This window comes from Stegastes partitus, unplaced genomic scaffold, assembly GCF_000690725.1.
Source record: "Stegastes partitus isolate 25-593 unplaced genomic scaffold, Stegastes_partitus-1.0.2 Scaffold1731, whole genome shotgun sequence".
NCBI lineage: Eukaryota > Metazoa > Chordata > Actinopteri > Pomacentridae > Stegastes > Stegastes partitus.
In genome coordinates this window covers 1-15,461 of record NW_007579462.1, presented here as the reverse complement: position 1 = coordinate 15,461, position 15,461 = coordinate 1, and the positions used below count along the sequence as shown (strand labels likewise).

At 40.9% G+C, this 15,461-nt stretch overlaps 2 protein-coding genes across 2 annotated transcripts; both read left to right on the top strand.

Moving 5' to 3' along the window:
- Window positions 1-480: 480 nt before the first annotated feature.
- marcksl1b (MARCKS-like 1b) lies at window positions 481-3,237 on the top strand. Its single transcript, XM_008301914.1, has 2 exons — window positions 481-805; window positions 1,809-3,237. The coding sequence occupies exons 1-2, from the start codon at window positions 719-721 to the stop codon at window positions 2,340-2,342; spliced, it is 621 nt and encodes a 206-aa protein (XP_008300136.1). The 5' UTR covers window positions 481-718; the 3' UTR covers window positions 2,343-3,237.
- Window positions 3,238-6,695: 3,458 nt separating this feature from the next.
- LOC103372307 (probable histone deacetylase 1-B) lies at window positions 6,696-15,247 on the top strand. Its single transcript, XM_008301915.1, has 12 exons — window positions 6,696-6,771; window positions 7,662-7,774; window positions 9,257-9,374; window positions 9,463-9,537; window positions 9,978-10,116; window positions 10,951-11,092; window positions 11,200-11,292; window positions 11,407-11,515; window positions 11,609-11,989; window positions 12,768-12,923; window positions 13,012-13,057; window positions 14,292-15,247. The coding sequence occupies exons 1-12, from the start codon at window positions 6,723-6,725 to the stop codon at window positions 14,317-14,319; spliced, it is 1,449 nt and encodes a 482-aa protein (XP_008300137.1). The 5' UTR covers window positions 6,696-6,722; the 3' UTR covers window positions 14,320-15,247.
- Window positions 15,248-15,461: the final 214 nt, after the last annotated feature.

Genomic DNA, 15,461 nt, shown 5'->3' with positions numbered 1-15,461 from the left:
ATTACAGCTTTCTCACACAATTTTGCACACAAATGGTGTAAAAAAAACAAAAAACAATCAGTATTAAACCTCACTGTTCTGGTCTTATGATCGAGCCTCGGTAGTAAGAAGTTTGGTAAATATTCCTGATCTTATCTTTCTGAATAAGTACTCAACTATCACACCAAAGGAGATAAATAAACAGAGGCAACTACAATAAAAAGGAGAGTTAATGATTTACCGGGACAAAACGATGTCTTTCTTTTTATGCCATGTCAGCGTTGTTTTTGTAGTTTCATGCCTATAAAACACTGAGTTTAGTTGAGCTGAATTGATTTCGCTGCTGGGGGTCTTATGGAGCGGGGGGCGGGGACAATTAAGGGAGTCAGAGGGGATTGGCCAGAGCCCGCTGAAGGGAGACGCTGATTCGTCGGATCCCGGCTTAGCCCCGCCCCCGGGTGGCGCCTTGAACCTGCTGTATGTTGAAGCGATGCGTTGAGCGAGCGTTGAGTTTAGAGGGTCTCTCTCTGCCGGGGTGACAAGTCAGACCGTCGGACAGACCGAAGGGGACGTGGCCGCCGTTTGAAGCAAAAAAAAAGACAAAAAAAAAACACTTTTCCTCCTTTCACCGCCGGATACTTAACTCGCCCTGGGGGTTGGATTAACTTAAAACCCACTCTTTTTTAGTTTTTCTTTTTAATTTGCTTTAGAAGACACCACCGCAACTCAACCGAAGACAATGGGATCCCAGTCATCCAAGGGAGAGGTGGCCGCGGAGGCGAACGCTGCTGCCGCTGATGCTGCAGCCGTCAAGACCAACGGACAGGTAATTATTACACCCTGCTGGCGCTCCGTGGGGACTTTTTTACCAAACGGAGGAGTACAAATTGATAAAAGTTGGCTTTTCTCACACGAAAACTCGAGTTTAGTGAATTTTTAGCCGACGGTGAATTGATTAAACTTGAATGTGAGGACATGTTTGGAAGTCAGGTGGGGCTCTGAGCATCGCTGCTGGAGAGGAGGGGGGTGGGTGGTCACAGAGCACCCCGAAAAGTACCACATCAGCCGGCGGGGTGAGGTTGTGTATCCCGGTTGTCCAAGCATAAAGTGAGTGTGCTTTTTAATTTGTGACTGAGGTCTAACCCCCAAAACCCGCACAACGTGCTGGGTAGCGGCGGGCATCAGGGGGGAGGGGGGCAGCCTGGGCGCACGTAGGCAGTCTACTACAGTCCTCCTGCTAGAACCAAGCCGCCTGTCGTCTGGACACCTCTGCTGCGAACCGGGACTTTCCAAAATACAATATAAGTCAAATGAGTCACATTCAGTCATCGATATGACACTTTGGACCATAATTAGATTATTATGGGGTGTGAATTACCCGCACACCCATCAAATACCTAAAATGTCACTTGATTACAGAATTACTTTTATTATGTGAATTATGTTAAATTACTTAAAATATGATTCTCTGGTGGGGTTTTTTTTCCGGGAGAAAACAACTAAATTGTAGTGTTTTCATCCTCATCGATGAGCTCCAGCCTGGTCTTTGTTGAGCCTGTCTGTCTGGTACCTCGGGCGGTCTGTGAGCAGCTACCGCCGCCTGTCGGCTGATTAGAGTACTGCAAGGCGTCGCCTCTGAGCCAGGCGACACGGTGGTTAATTGATGAGCACAACGATGCTCTAAAAAGAAATGAGAAATGTGCAGCAGAAATGAGTTTTCTTGGCATTTCATGCATGTGCAGAGATGCTTTGTGAATAAAAACACACAAGCCATGCAAACAGACGACATTTTTTTGTCTGACATTTTTATCTTTTGACCTTTCTTCCAGGAGAATGGACACGTGAAAACCAATGGCGATGTCTCTACAAAGCCTGACGGGGATGCTGCTGCTACCAATGGCTCAGCTGAGGCAGCGAAGGAGCCTGAGGCTGGTGCAGGAGGTGACGCTATTGAGCCAGCACCTGCTGCAGATGGAGAGGCTGCCAAACCCGAAGGCGAGGCTGCAGCCAAGGAAACCCCCAAGAAGAAGAAGAAGAAGTTCTCTCTGAAGAAGTCCTTCAACTTCAAACTGAACCTGAAGAAGAGCAAGAAGAACGAGGCTGTGAAAGAGGAAGCGGCCGCTGCCGCCCCCTCTGAGGAGAAGCCCGCCGAGAATGGAGCTGCTGCTCCTGCGGAGGAGAAGAAAGAGGAGGTGAAGGAGGAGGCTGCCGCTGCGGCCGAGGCTCCAAAGGCGGAGGAGCCGGCCAAGGAGGAGGCCCCCAAGGAGGAGGCCAAGGAGGCAGCTGCTGCTCCAGCCCCTGAGGCCACGAAACCAACAGAGGAGAGCAGCTCGACCCCCGCTCCCTCTGAAAAGAAGGAGTGATTGTACCTTTTGCTCACAATGAACTGGGTGAACTGTTTTTCAAGAGAGAGAGAGAAAATTTAAGAGTATATATATATATTTATATATATATGTGTATATGTATACATATGTATATGGATATATGTATATGTAAATATATACACATGTATGTGAGAGACTCCTTCGACGTGCCACTTTTCGTCATGATAACAAGACGACAGACTAGATTCACTAGATCACTTCCCTGGTTACTGCTCGACATCTGGACCTGGACTGAGTTTGAGGCTGTGGGTTGGTCGCTATGTGGAAAATGGATTTTAACGGCTATAATGCCAGCTAATGACACCATAAAGTATAGATGGATGAAGGATGAATGGAGAAGGATGGAGTCGAAGCATCTTTTCCCTAAAAATCTACAGCTCAAGATGCCTCCTTGCTGAAGGATTGACGCTAGATAAGATACTAGGACACCACCACCACTTGAAATGACTGTTAAATAGAGAAAAAAAAAAAACAACAAAAAAAAAACATGAAATCAGAAAATTAAAGAGACTCGCCAACTTTTTACATTCCTATATTTTAACCCAAATTTGAAGTATTTTGTGGTGTATTATAGAGAACCATCTTAAAGATTCAGAAGCTATGTCTTGTTTGTTTAAAAAAAAAGAAAAAAAAATAGACAATTTTGATTTTTACCTTACTATGAAAAAAAAAGAACACTTAAGCTTGCTATGTTCACTGTTGCGGTTTGATATGAAGCAGAGTTGTTTATCTGTCGTGTGTGAGCCTGAATCTGCTTTGTCTCTGTAAATACATTGGATTGATTTCTGTTCTTTATTTTGCTAATGTTGACAGATGTTACTGGTTTTATTGTAAAGTTGATAATGGTAAAATAAATGTTGGTTACCTGCCTGTTTATGTGTCTTTACGGTTATTTCCACCAGACATTATATTTGTTGTTACAGAGTAGCACATTAACAGTTAACAGGGTCTGGAGCCTGTTTGCATGTTAACCTCCATGAATAGTAGCCTTGCTGGAGGACAGTAAGAAGGATGCACTGTTCAAATCTGCCTAATTATTGCACACATTGAAACCGAACAACGTTAAAGGCTGCTCCACTAACTCTGGTATTGTATATTGTTACGTTTATGGCTCCATATTGGACAAATGAAAAGTAAAAAGATTAAACAATTGGAGCAGCTGTGCTATTCCCTTTCATGTTTGACCTCAAAACCCAATTCAAAGTGAAACTACATCACTTCTAAAAGATGAAATAACGAGTAGTTGAAGAAATACTTAAATAAAAGCAGCAATTGTACAGTTTTAACAAAACAACTTTACAAACCTTACTGCAGTATGTTAGTGTTATCAACAAAATGTACTTACAGTAGAAATGTTCATTACACACCAAAATGGGATCAATCAGGGATGTATTTTCACACCTTATACCAACAGATTATTATTACTGATCCTTGCAAGCAACATTGAAATATTGTATCTGACTGTGGTGGAAGTGATTTTCATATACTGTTAGGTGTATAACAATTCATTATATATCATCCTGATAGATCTACAAAGTCCCAGGCTCCTGTAAAGTACCGAAAACTGTCAGATAAATGTAGTGAAATAAAAAAATATTTGTCATTGGAATGAAAACGTAGAAAGTAGCATTAAATTAAGATACTCAAGTGGAGTAGAAGTAGCTTAAAACTGTGCAACGTTAACTTGACACTGCTGGAAATAACAGAACCTTTTGAAAAAAATGGTTCTAATTCATTAAGCAAAAAAAACCCCGATCACAATTCAACACATTTCCTGTTTCTTCATCAGATGTGACTGTATTTCATATTAGATGTTTCTATAACTGATTTCTGCTGCTTTTACTATTATCTCATAATAGCCACTGTGGCTACAGGTGCTGTCAGTCAGCAAAGCCTACATTGTTTTGCTTCAATACGTCAGTCATTTCCGTAAAGAACGAGCCGTGGCGAGCGAATGACTTCACCCCCCAGGTGGTTGTAACGCATGGTGAGAAACCTGAGCAGTACAGTGGGTGTAATCAGGTTTATTCGTGCTATATTTGTATCTGCTACAGTAAGACTGAACTGGCCAAACTTCAATATCAATGAAGTTCTACTCACTCATGTAATTATTAGTCATTATTAGATTGGCACTCACTCCGATTGAGCTTTAACCCCACAGCGGTGTGTAAAGAAACTGTAGAGATCCAGCACTGAGAAGCAGCTCGATCTGCCACATGATAAAATAAAAGTCAATAGTCATATAAACTTTTAGCATTTTATCCACTTTTCAATCCCAAAAATGATGCAAGTGTGTTTGTGAAACTTGGCCTCAAGTAATGCGAATAAAAAAACAATCAAGGAGACCCCAGAAGGTGAAACACACACAAAGCAGACAGTAATTTCCTCACAGCATTGATCAGTGATCAAATGGTTACACATTGCACTCACTCGACATGTTAGTCAGGTCGTAATCTGTGATTTCCTATTTAACACGCAGATAATTGAACACTTGAACACTCTGATGTTAGCTCCACTGACCCCTGGCCCTCTTATTAGTCCCCTGGCCCTGAGTTCAGCACCATTACCTCTGCCCCCCGCCCCGTTCACGTCCACGCTCTTCCCTCCATTTGAAGGCGAGCAGCCTCCTGAAAATGGCTAACCGAACACAGCAGCCCTGCTCTGGGTGAACTGACCTAGTTCACATGGTGATATGATGAGTTGAGATCTGAGCTACATTTGGATCCAGCCTTCAAACAATTATGAATTATTTAAACAAAGCTGAAGCTTCCACTTGATACAGCTCTTTGCCTCTTGTAGGAGATGCATCTGTTACCCTCAAGCAGTAGATTTTATTTATTTTTTCCCTGTTTTTGTTTTTATTAACAGATTTGAAATTGCAAGTCAGTTCACAAGGCCAGTCTAAATTGTGCAAACTGTCTTCTTACACTGTACAGAAGCAGAAGATGCAATGAGCTGTGGACTATCAGCGACTGCTGCGGTTCATCTCGCCGCTGCTTTGTTTATTCGGTACATCACTGTTTTGTTTGCACTGCATGCTGTAAGTGAGATTCTGTCACAGATCACTTCAGAAGTGCTGCATTTCTCATTCAGCAGTGACAGGGTCTGCAGAGATTTCCAAGTTACAGTCAAACACAGATGAGCTTGTACTGCCACCTGCTGGTTGTTACCTGGAACACCACCGCTCTGATACCTATTGTCTGGTTTCTAATCTGCTCCAGTGCTGAGACTGGATATAAAGCCTGAAAGTACAGACTACAGTGTGATAGAGGACAATGAATTCTTAAAAAAAAAAAAAAAAAAAGTAGTAATATGCATTTTCCTGCATTCTTCAAATGCTACTTATCGCGGTGTATTTTTGAATACAAATACATGTCTCCATCCCAGGCGATTTACAGCATTTCTATGGACAAAACACATTGTCCTACACTTCATATATCTGGTTACAAATGCTGTTCTGTTAAGAAAATCTTTTGAAAAGTGGTCCTTCACTCTGGGACTCTCATTCAAAGTTTTTTTTGTTTTGTTTTGTTTTGTTTTGTTTTTTATTGATGAAGATAAGATAAGATATGCCTTTATTTATCTCACAGTGGAGAAATTCACGTTGTTGGTAGCAGCATTAAACAGAGGTACACATATACGAGAGAAAAAAAATAAAAAATATACATATAAATATAAGAAATAGTGCAAACAAAGAGAATAGTGCAAACAGAATATGAAAATGGGCTTCTGAATGGGGGGTATATAGAATAGATATATATATATATATAAAAGATAGGGATTAAATATATAATAATAGTAGTAGTAATAGTAATAATAATAATAATAACAATAACAACAATAACAATAATAGTAAGAATAATAAGCAGTGCAAATGTAGATATAAGATGAACTGTTCTTGTCAAATACACAAATAAAATAGATATGCATGTTTAAAAAAATAAATAAATAAATAAAAAAAGTAGAAATATATTGTCAAAAAAATAACCAGTAACTCCAAATGTCCAAGTGTGTGTCTGCCTACACCGGATCCAGGCTTACATCAATTAAAACGAGATCAATAGAGGATCAATAAGATACTTTATTGTCCCACAGGGAAGAAAACTTGTCTTTGTCTTGAAGCTTACTGATATTGAAGTGACTATAAACCACCTGCTGTCCTGTAGTCCTGACCTACACATGCAGTCTAGACACTCTCTGTCTGTCAGGTGGAGGCTGCAGTCTCGGTGGTCTTCGGTTTGTCCACCAGCGCCTCCCAGTCGGGCGGCTGCACCGCTGTGATTGGCTGACGGAGAGCTCAGCGCGAGCTCCCTGGTGCAAGAGAGAAGCCGGCGAGCACAGAGGGGTAATTGGTGTAAAATGGCGCTGTCTCAAGGAACAAAGAAAAAAGTTTGCTATTACTATGACGGTAAATATTCAACTCGTGCACCTCAGTTTGTCTAATTATTGAAGCGGCTGTGGAGGCGTGTAAGCGTTTAGTAATTTTCACGCGTATTTCTCTTTCTAAAAAGTGTGCCATAGGACCAGGCTATCTAGCCGGCATAGCAAGCTAACGCTAGCTTGCTCGATTGGCTAACTAGCCTGCTTTAGCTACATGGAATGCTTAGTTAGCCGTTAGCATCAGACTGCACGCAATAAATCATCCGGTCCTAATGCGCGTTTTGGTTATTCAGTAACCCTTCCAATTTCCTTACTTAGTACAGCATTTTATTGAATTATAGGGCGTACATGTGAGCTAATGTGGTCATTGTGGGAACACGGCGGAGCCATGAAGCTACCCGGCGCTAATCACATCAGTGACCCTCCAACTTGCTAACAACTTCCGACAAGAGGAGACCGATGCACCGGTTTCCAGTTTGATTGGTGTTATTTAACAAAATGGTTCCGTAGAAATAAATGTCGTTCAGTTATAATGCATTTCCTGTTTCGGTTATGAATGATTGCTGTTAAAATAAAAATTTTAACAATATAGTAAGTGTAGAAATTATCAGCTGTCTTGATGAAAAATCCAATGAACCAACCTCAGCATGTACGAAAACGTCTGTCAATAGTGCCCTATCTCTTCCTGTCTCGTGTAAAGCTATAGATTAGACACATGGATCAAGGTTTGACATCAATTCTCCACAGTGTAGTGTTTGGTGAATCTGTCCTAGACGTAGATTAATCGTGATTCATAAAAATCTGTTCAGTCGAAGGTATTTAACATTTGCAAATAACGTCACACATTTCAAATAGGAGAGCAGCAGTATACCTTTTTTTCTGATCTTGAACTTGTCTTAATGTTGGTTTCGCTCATAGGTGATGTGGGAAACTACTACTACGGCCAGGGCCACCCCATGAAGCCCCACAGGATCCGCATGACACACAACCTCCTCCTCAACTATGGACTGTACAGGAAAATGGAGATCTATGTGAGTTACACCAGTGACACCTTACAGTTGGCATTGTCTTTATTTGAGGAGTAAGCTGGCAAAAGTGCACAAGAGTCTTAAAGGTTGAAGATTTCCAAGACCAACTGACTGGATTATGATCACCCCACGTTTCATCTGAGAACATTTTCAACGGGGATTTTTTAGTATGGTGCTTATAAATTGCACAAATTGAAATCATATACAAGTAAGATAAATTGGTGTGTATATTGTTCTGTATTTAAAAATTGCAGCTTTTACTGATTAATTACTTATGTTTCTTACATTCCCTGACCATGTGATCACATCAGTAGGGTGGTGATTACTCAATTTGATCAGTGATAAGTATGAGACAAAATCAGCTGATAATTAATCAACCAGGAAGCTTATCAAGCTTCAGGAGTCTATCCCAGCTGACTCAGGGTGAAGGCAGGGGACACCCTGGACAGGTCACCAGTCTATCACAGGGCTACACTTAGAGACAGACAACCAAACACACTCACATTCACACCTACAGACAATTTAGAATCACCAATTAACCTCAACATGTTTTTGGAATGTGCGAAACCCAGAGAGAACCCACGCTGCACGGGGAGAACATGCAAACTTCACGCAGAAAGATCCCAGGCGACCTTATTGCTGCGAGGCACCAATACTAACCACTGCTCCACCTTGCAGCTATTTTGACTTTCATATTTTCAAAAAATATTCAAACTGATAAATTGACTATCACAATAGTTAGCAGTTAGTTTAATAGTTGACAGCTCATTGATTTAATCGTTGACTTTAACCGTGTTGACTAGAAAAATATACGTATTGAACCTTTTTGACGCAAAACTCTTGTTGAATATTTTGATGTTTTTTCGTCCTCCACATTGAAGTCGATAAAGCTAATTTAGCTCCCACTTCTTTTAAAGCTTTACTAAGTCACAAATGGGAAAATAAGTGAGTAGTCACTGACCTTAGACAACCAGATATTAAAATTCAAGGTAAAAAGTGTCCATTGTGGTTTCATTAGCTTTGTGTCAACAAAAATACATTTTCATTATTTTTGTTATGTTGGAATAAATCTTTAACCTTAAGTTCTGTATTGAGGCAAAACAATGTTGAATTGTTACCAGATTGTACCAGTAATTAGTGATATATTACCACTTTAACTCATATTAATAGAGGCTCACACAATTACTTGTTTTTATTATTTTTGCAAAACATAAATCCAAAGTGTGACTTCCTCTCAGAGAGCTTTAACAGTTAGTTGTTGACTGATTATATGGGTTGTAATTGTAGGTAGTTTGTGACTGTGCTAAAGATCAGTTTTATATTTTATCATCAGTCCCAAGTACTTCAACTTTATGACATAAAAATATTGCCGTGCTCCTAGAGACGAGGCTGTAACATCCTAACCACACCCAACAATTACTGATCAACAGAAAAGTGTTAGGCCTCGCTTTTTTTTTTTATCATTATGTTTCTGTGTGATTTCAGAGACCACACAAAGCCAGTGGTGAAGAGATGACAAAATACCACAGTGACGACTACATTAAGTTCCTGAGGTCCATCCGACCAGACAATATGTCTGAGTACAGCAAACAGATGCAGAGATGTGAGTGTCGTGGTTTCTTCTCACACGGTCACATACTCCTCATGTTCAGTTCTATTAAAGGTGTCTGTCCTGTTCTTTTTCTTAACAGTTAATGTCGGAGAGGACTGTCCAGTGTTTGATGGTCTGTTTGAGTTTTGCCAGCTCTCAACAGGCGGCTCTGTGGGTAAGTTATTCCAACCACACGTCACATAGTTGTTGCCCACTGTTCTCATAGAGGAGTCATGGCATACTGCACAGGGCTGCTTTGGTTCCAGATCATATGTTTTGAAATACTTCGAAGTGGAGTAAGCATCTTGAGTCTTGGACAAGGTTAAAGGATGATATTTTCAACCACTCAGTGTTCGGCCTTAGACGTGAGAGTGAGGATGCACAGCGCCTGTTCTAAGATTCTTATAAATGCTGTTAAGTGTAGCAGAATGTCCATATTTTTTTACGAAAATTTAAGCATGAAACAACTCACAGACACAGTCATATGAAATTTAAGGTTTAAAGCCAGCTCTAAGACTTAAAATGTTTCCTTGAAGTGATATAAACAAGCAGTTTCAGTAAGATGAACACATGTCCTCTAGATTCTGATTTGGACTGTTCTCTACTTTCCTCTAGCTGGAGCAGTGAAGCTGAACAAGCAGCAGACAGACATCGCCATCAACTGGGCCGGCGGACTCCATCACGCCAAGAAGTCTGAAGCCTCTGGATTCTGCTACGTCAACGACATTGTCTTGGCTATCCTGGAGCTGCTCAAGTAAGCTTCTCACCACTGCTGATTCCTCTATTCAGTGTGCTCACTCATTTGTCAGGGTTGTAGTTCATTTGGACCAGAAGGTAATCTGGCGTGCACTTTGCAGATGTGGTTTAGGTGGATTACACCTGTCAGAGAGCGTGATGTCTGGTGTACACAATAGCACTGATGCCGAACACCAGATCGCCTTTTTGAAATGATGAGTAGTGCTACGTTAAGCTCACTCATCATCGATCAGTACAGTAGCTTTAGAGTTTCTATCTGACTGTGTTGGTTAGTTTCAGACAGGCACAGCGTTTTTGCCTTGCTGTAAAAGTGGCTGAATGTATTTTAAGTCACTTGTGGAGATTATGATAAGCAGATGACAAATGTATGGGGCTTTTGTAAATTTTGGTGCCAGTTAGCTTTTCTGGCCTTATATTGTTTCATCTGCAGGATCATAAGCCTTTGTAAAGAACAAACAAAAGTTGAATATCTTTGATTATTTATTTTACAAAAACGGGAAGAAATGGAATCCACAAGAACATTTTTCAAAGAGTACACAGGTGGCTCTATGTTCTACAGAGGAGTCGATAGTAGTTTCATACTGCAGCACACAGAAGTTTTTTTTTTTACAGAAACTGTTTACAGCACATGCTCTATTTGTTTGTTATATTTGCAAAATTTTAAATGAGATGCGTCGATTAAGTAATTTGGCTGAATTATGATTGTTTTTTCCTTTGTAACTTTGGTAATTTATAAACAAAACAAAACAAAACATGACTTTCAAACCTGCTGACAAATTTTGGGGTTCAGGGGGGTTATTCTGTCATTAACTGAATGCTGTGCCCTGTGTAGATACCACCAGAGGGTATTGTACATAGACATTGACATCCACCACGGTGATGGCGTGGAGGAGGCCTTCTACACCACGGACAGGGTCATGACTGTCTCTTTCCACAAGTATGGGGAGTACTTCCCTGGCACTGGAGACCTGAGGGTTAGTTTTTCTGTCGCAATAGTTGTTGTCACTTTTCCTCGAGAACATCATCAGTGTATCTTGAACATGTGTAAGCATTAACTCCACGATGTTTCCAATGTTTACAGGATATTGGAGCAGGAAAGGGCAAGTACTATGCCGTGAACTACCCCCTTAGAGACGGCATTGATGATGAGTCTTATGAAGCCATCTTTAAGCCCGTAAGTTTACGTTCATCATGACGATACAATTTTTTAAAAACCCAACAGAGAACTATCAATACTCAGGCTCATTCTCTGACCAAAATGTTTAATGTTTATATTTGTGTGTGTTAGATCATGGCTAAAGTCATGGAGATGTACCAGCCAAGTGCTGTGGTTCTCCAGTGTGGAGCCGATTCTCTCTCTGGAGACAGACTGGGCTGCTTCAACCTCACCATCAAAGGTACAATCAAACCTTACAGTAGTCCAAAGACGATACAGATAGCTGCTTTAGGAATATTGAGAATTTAACATGTGTATGTGTTTATGCTCCCAGGCCATGCCAAGTGTGTCGAGTACATCAAAAGTTTCAACCTCCCTCTGCTGATGCTCGGCGGTGGAGGCTACACCATTCGCAACGTGGCCCGTTGCTGGACCTACGAAACCGCCGTCGCCCTAGACTGCTCCATTCCCAACGAGTTGCCCTACAACGACTACTTTGAGTACTTTGGACCAGATTTCAAGCTCCACATCAGCCCCTCCAACATGACCAACCAGAACACCAACGAGTACCTGGAAAAGATCAAACAGCGTCTGTTTGAAAACCTCCGTATGCTGCCTCATGCCCCCGGCGTCCAGATGCAGGCGATCCCAGAGGACGCTCCTCACCCGGACAGTGGAGACGAGGATGAGGAAGACCCAGACAAACGCGTCTCTAGTAAGAAACGTCTACAAGAATATATTTTTTTTAAAGAGAGGATTCAAGGAAATGGGATCGGTTCATGTCATTTCAGATAGTGGGTGTTGTTCCACCATCTCAGATTTTGAGTTTACTTATTTTTATTATTACTACTTATTTGAAAACCAAAACTAAATTGTGTAAAATATTTTGGCAGAATTTTGAGAATTTAGTATGTTGCTGGTGCTGATGTTGAAGGCCTTAAAAGTCGGTGAGATGTCAATCCAAACATGTTTTTTTTTTGGAAGGAAATGTGTATTTCTAGGCCACCAATAGCACACGTTTTGGAACCTTTTCCAGGGTTAATAATTACAAATGTGGTCTCTGCTGGAGCCATTCAATCATTTAGATCTGCTGGAAACAGTTCCGTGTGCTCACCAAATATTGCGGCTGTGGGAGTTTTATTTCTGCAACTGGTAAACCTCAAAATGGGTTTCCAGAATTAAGAATTCCAATTTTACTACATTACATATACATACATACATTACATACTACATTACTATATATTTTGGTAATTACTAAATTACAAAAATTCACAAATCTGGCAACTTCAGAAATTCTCAAAATTCTGCCAAGCTCAGTTTTGGGTCCGACATAACAAATTGTTAAAATCTAAACAAAGTCTAAGATGATGCAGCAACGTAATTCCTGAATTCCGTCGGATTTGACACAAATTGACGACATACAAGCTGGGAGGATGCGCGGATTGCTTTACAGGGAATTAATGGACCGTCTCCGTGTGTGTTCTGTGTTTCAGTCCGGGCCCATGACAAGAGGATAGCCTGCGAGGAGGAGTTTTCTGACTCTGAGGACGAGGCAGAGGGTCAGGGTGGAGGCCGCAGGAACGCAGCCAACCACAAGAAGGCGAAACGAGTGAAGAAGGAAGAAGAGAAGGAAGGAGAAGAAAAGAAAGGTGAGACTCTTCTCAAGACAATGTGGCTTTTGAAGACGTCAAAAAAAAAAAACAAATGCGAATAATCATGTGTTTCTTTGGTTTCTAGAAGTGAAAGAGGAAGAGAAGGAGGAAGAGAAGATGGACACGTCAGGGTAAGAAACATTCATCTTCAGGATGTAGTGTCCATGTTGACAAGTTGATTAGATGGTCAGTATGCTCTCATCCAATGTCTTTGGTTTCTTATTTTTCAAAAAATGTTTTAGAATTTGGTATCAACATATACCTTTTTTTTTTCAAGTGCCCAAAGTTGTCACCAATACTGTAAAACCTGGTGAATGTACGTATTATAGATATTTTACTTCTTCCATCCACTCTGCTTTGTCAGCACAGCCTGCAGTTCAGCCGAACATCTCTTTTCACCTGACTGTTGGTTGCATCTGAGTCACTTGTGGCTTCCTGGTTACATATAGGACCACTGAATGATTTGGTTTTTGCAGGAATTGGTGTAAACCGTTCAATTTTGGTCGCTTTTTAAAGAGCCATGTATAATACAGCGAAGATGAAATATCACAATTTTAGGCTCAGATTTGGTGAAGTGTCCCAACGGAACAATGTAAAACTACAGATGAATAGTTCAAGTTAAAAAATCTGACAAGTGGGCACCCCTATAGCTCACCTGGTTGAGCAGGCAACCCATGAACAGGGGCTATAGTTCCCCGGTGCGGTGTTCGTGAGTTCGACTCCCGCTCACGACAGTTTGCTGCAAGGTCTCTCCCCATTCTTCTTCCCCCTTTCCTGTCTCACTCTCTCACTGTCCTGACTAATAAAGGCAAAAACGCCAGAAAAATAATCTTTAAAAAAAAAAAAAAATCTGACAAGTTTTTTCCTGTTGCTGGCTCTGACCAGTGGCAGAATTTTGACGTTCTTTTTTAATTTTAAATTTTTTTAAAGATTACAATCCTTTCAAACCTACCGGGCGGTTTTAGATTTCGACGGATTAAATCCATTATTTTCTAGAAGGAGCACACCATCCGTCATTTCCCCCAAGTTAGTAGAACTTACACAGCCTATTGGAGACTGCTATGTCTATATTTAATGTTTCCTATTACTTTGAGTTGGGTCCAAACTAATTGATTCGCTTACTCATCATTCATTTAGATGAATAAGCCTCGCAAGTAGCCTGCACTCAGCACCCTGCGGCTTATTCAGTAAATCTAGAGACGTGTAGATTTTTTTCAACCACTTGATTGGTTAAAGAGTAGGTTTTCTATTTCAGTGGACCAAGATTTTCTCCAGGTTAGAGCAACTCAGAGGCAGGAAACAGCCTCTAAAATCACTACTGGTTGTATTTTGTTATTTCAACTCCTCAACTGTTTTGTGTTTCAGACCAAAAGAAGAAGTGAAGTCAACTTGAAGTCTGGCAGAGGGAGGAATGGGTCATTTTACTGTCGTCCTCAAGCCCCACTGATTCCTGTATTCTCCTACTGCAACGATAGGACCTTTTTGTATTCCTGTTTTATTATGTGATCTTATTGGCAAACCTGGTTCACGCTGCATCGCTTACATTTGTTGCCGTGCTCAGTGGGTTTTTGCACAGCCACGGTTGAATATTTTGTCGGTTGAGCATGAATCTTTTACTGAAAATATGCCTATTTCTGTTGTCCCCCCCCCACCCCACCCACTTAGCACTTCATGTAATAAAAAAAATGCCACAAATCCTTCTGAGCTGCAGCGTGAACCAGTTCTGCTCTAATAAGAAGAAAAACCATCCAGAGTGTTACTGTTCCTATTCTGGCATTTCAGATTTCCACGTGTATGTGGGGCTGCAGCTAAAATACCTGCACAGACGTAGATAATTTTACAAGTCAAGTGCTCACATGCAAAAAGGCTTTTGTTAGTTTTTAAACATCTATTTATGATACTGTTAGAATAACCAGCAAACTGTCGCCTTGCTGTGTACATTCATCAGTGAATGCATGTTTAGAATGATCTCGCCTTTAGCATGTACATATTGTTCTGCCTTTTGCCCAGACAGTCCCTCATCTCCACTCAGTAAGTTATTTTAAATCATGAATACAGTCAGTCCCTTTAGGCCGTCTTCCTAGATGTTTCCTTTTATTTTCTTCTTCCTGAAGTGTTTGTATGTTTCATGTATGAATGAGTGTGAACGTCTTTCGAGGCTTTTGTTGGGGAGTGAATGGCTTTAGATATTTTGTACCATTATACATAAAGGTGGAGTACGCCTGCGCATGGCCCTCTACATGTGGTTGTTTGGAGTTCTATCCTTGTGAAATGTGCATTATCATAACTTTGTTATAAAAAAATAAAGAAAACTGATCCACTTTTTGCCCCCGTGAGGTCATTTTTATACGTTGATGTATTATTTGTTGGCTACACGTCAGACTGTCTAACGGATGTTGTCAGGGGGGCATGTTAGGATGTATCGGTACTGAATCATGTTGTACTTCAAATGCTTTGTCTCATGTATGGGAGTAGACGGAATATAACCGGCACTGCAGACTATGGTTAAACTTGCCATTATAATGAGTAGGAATA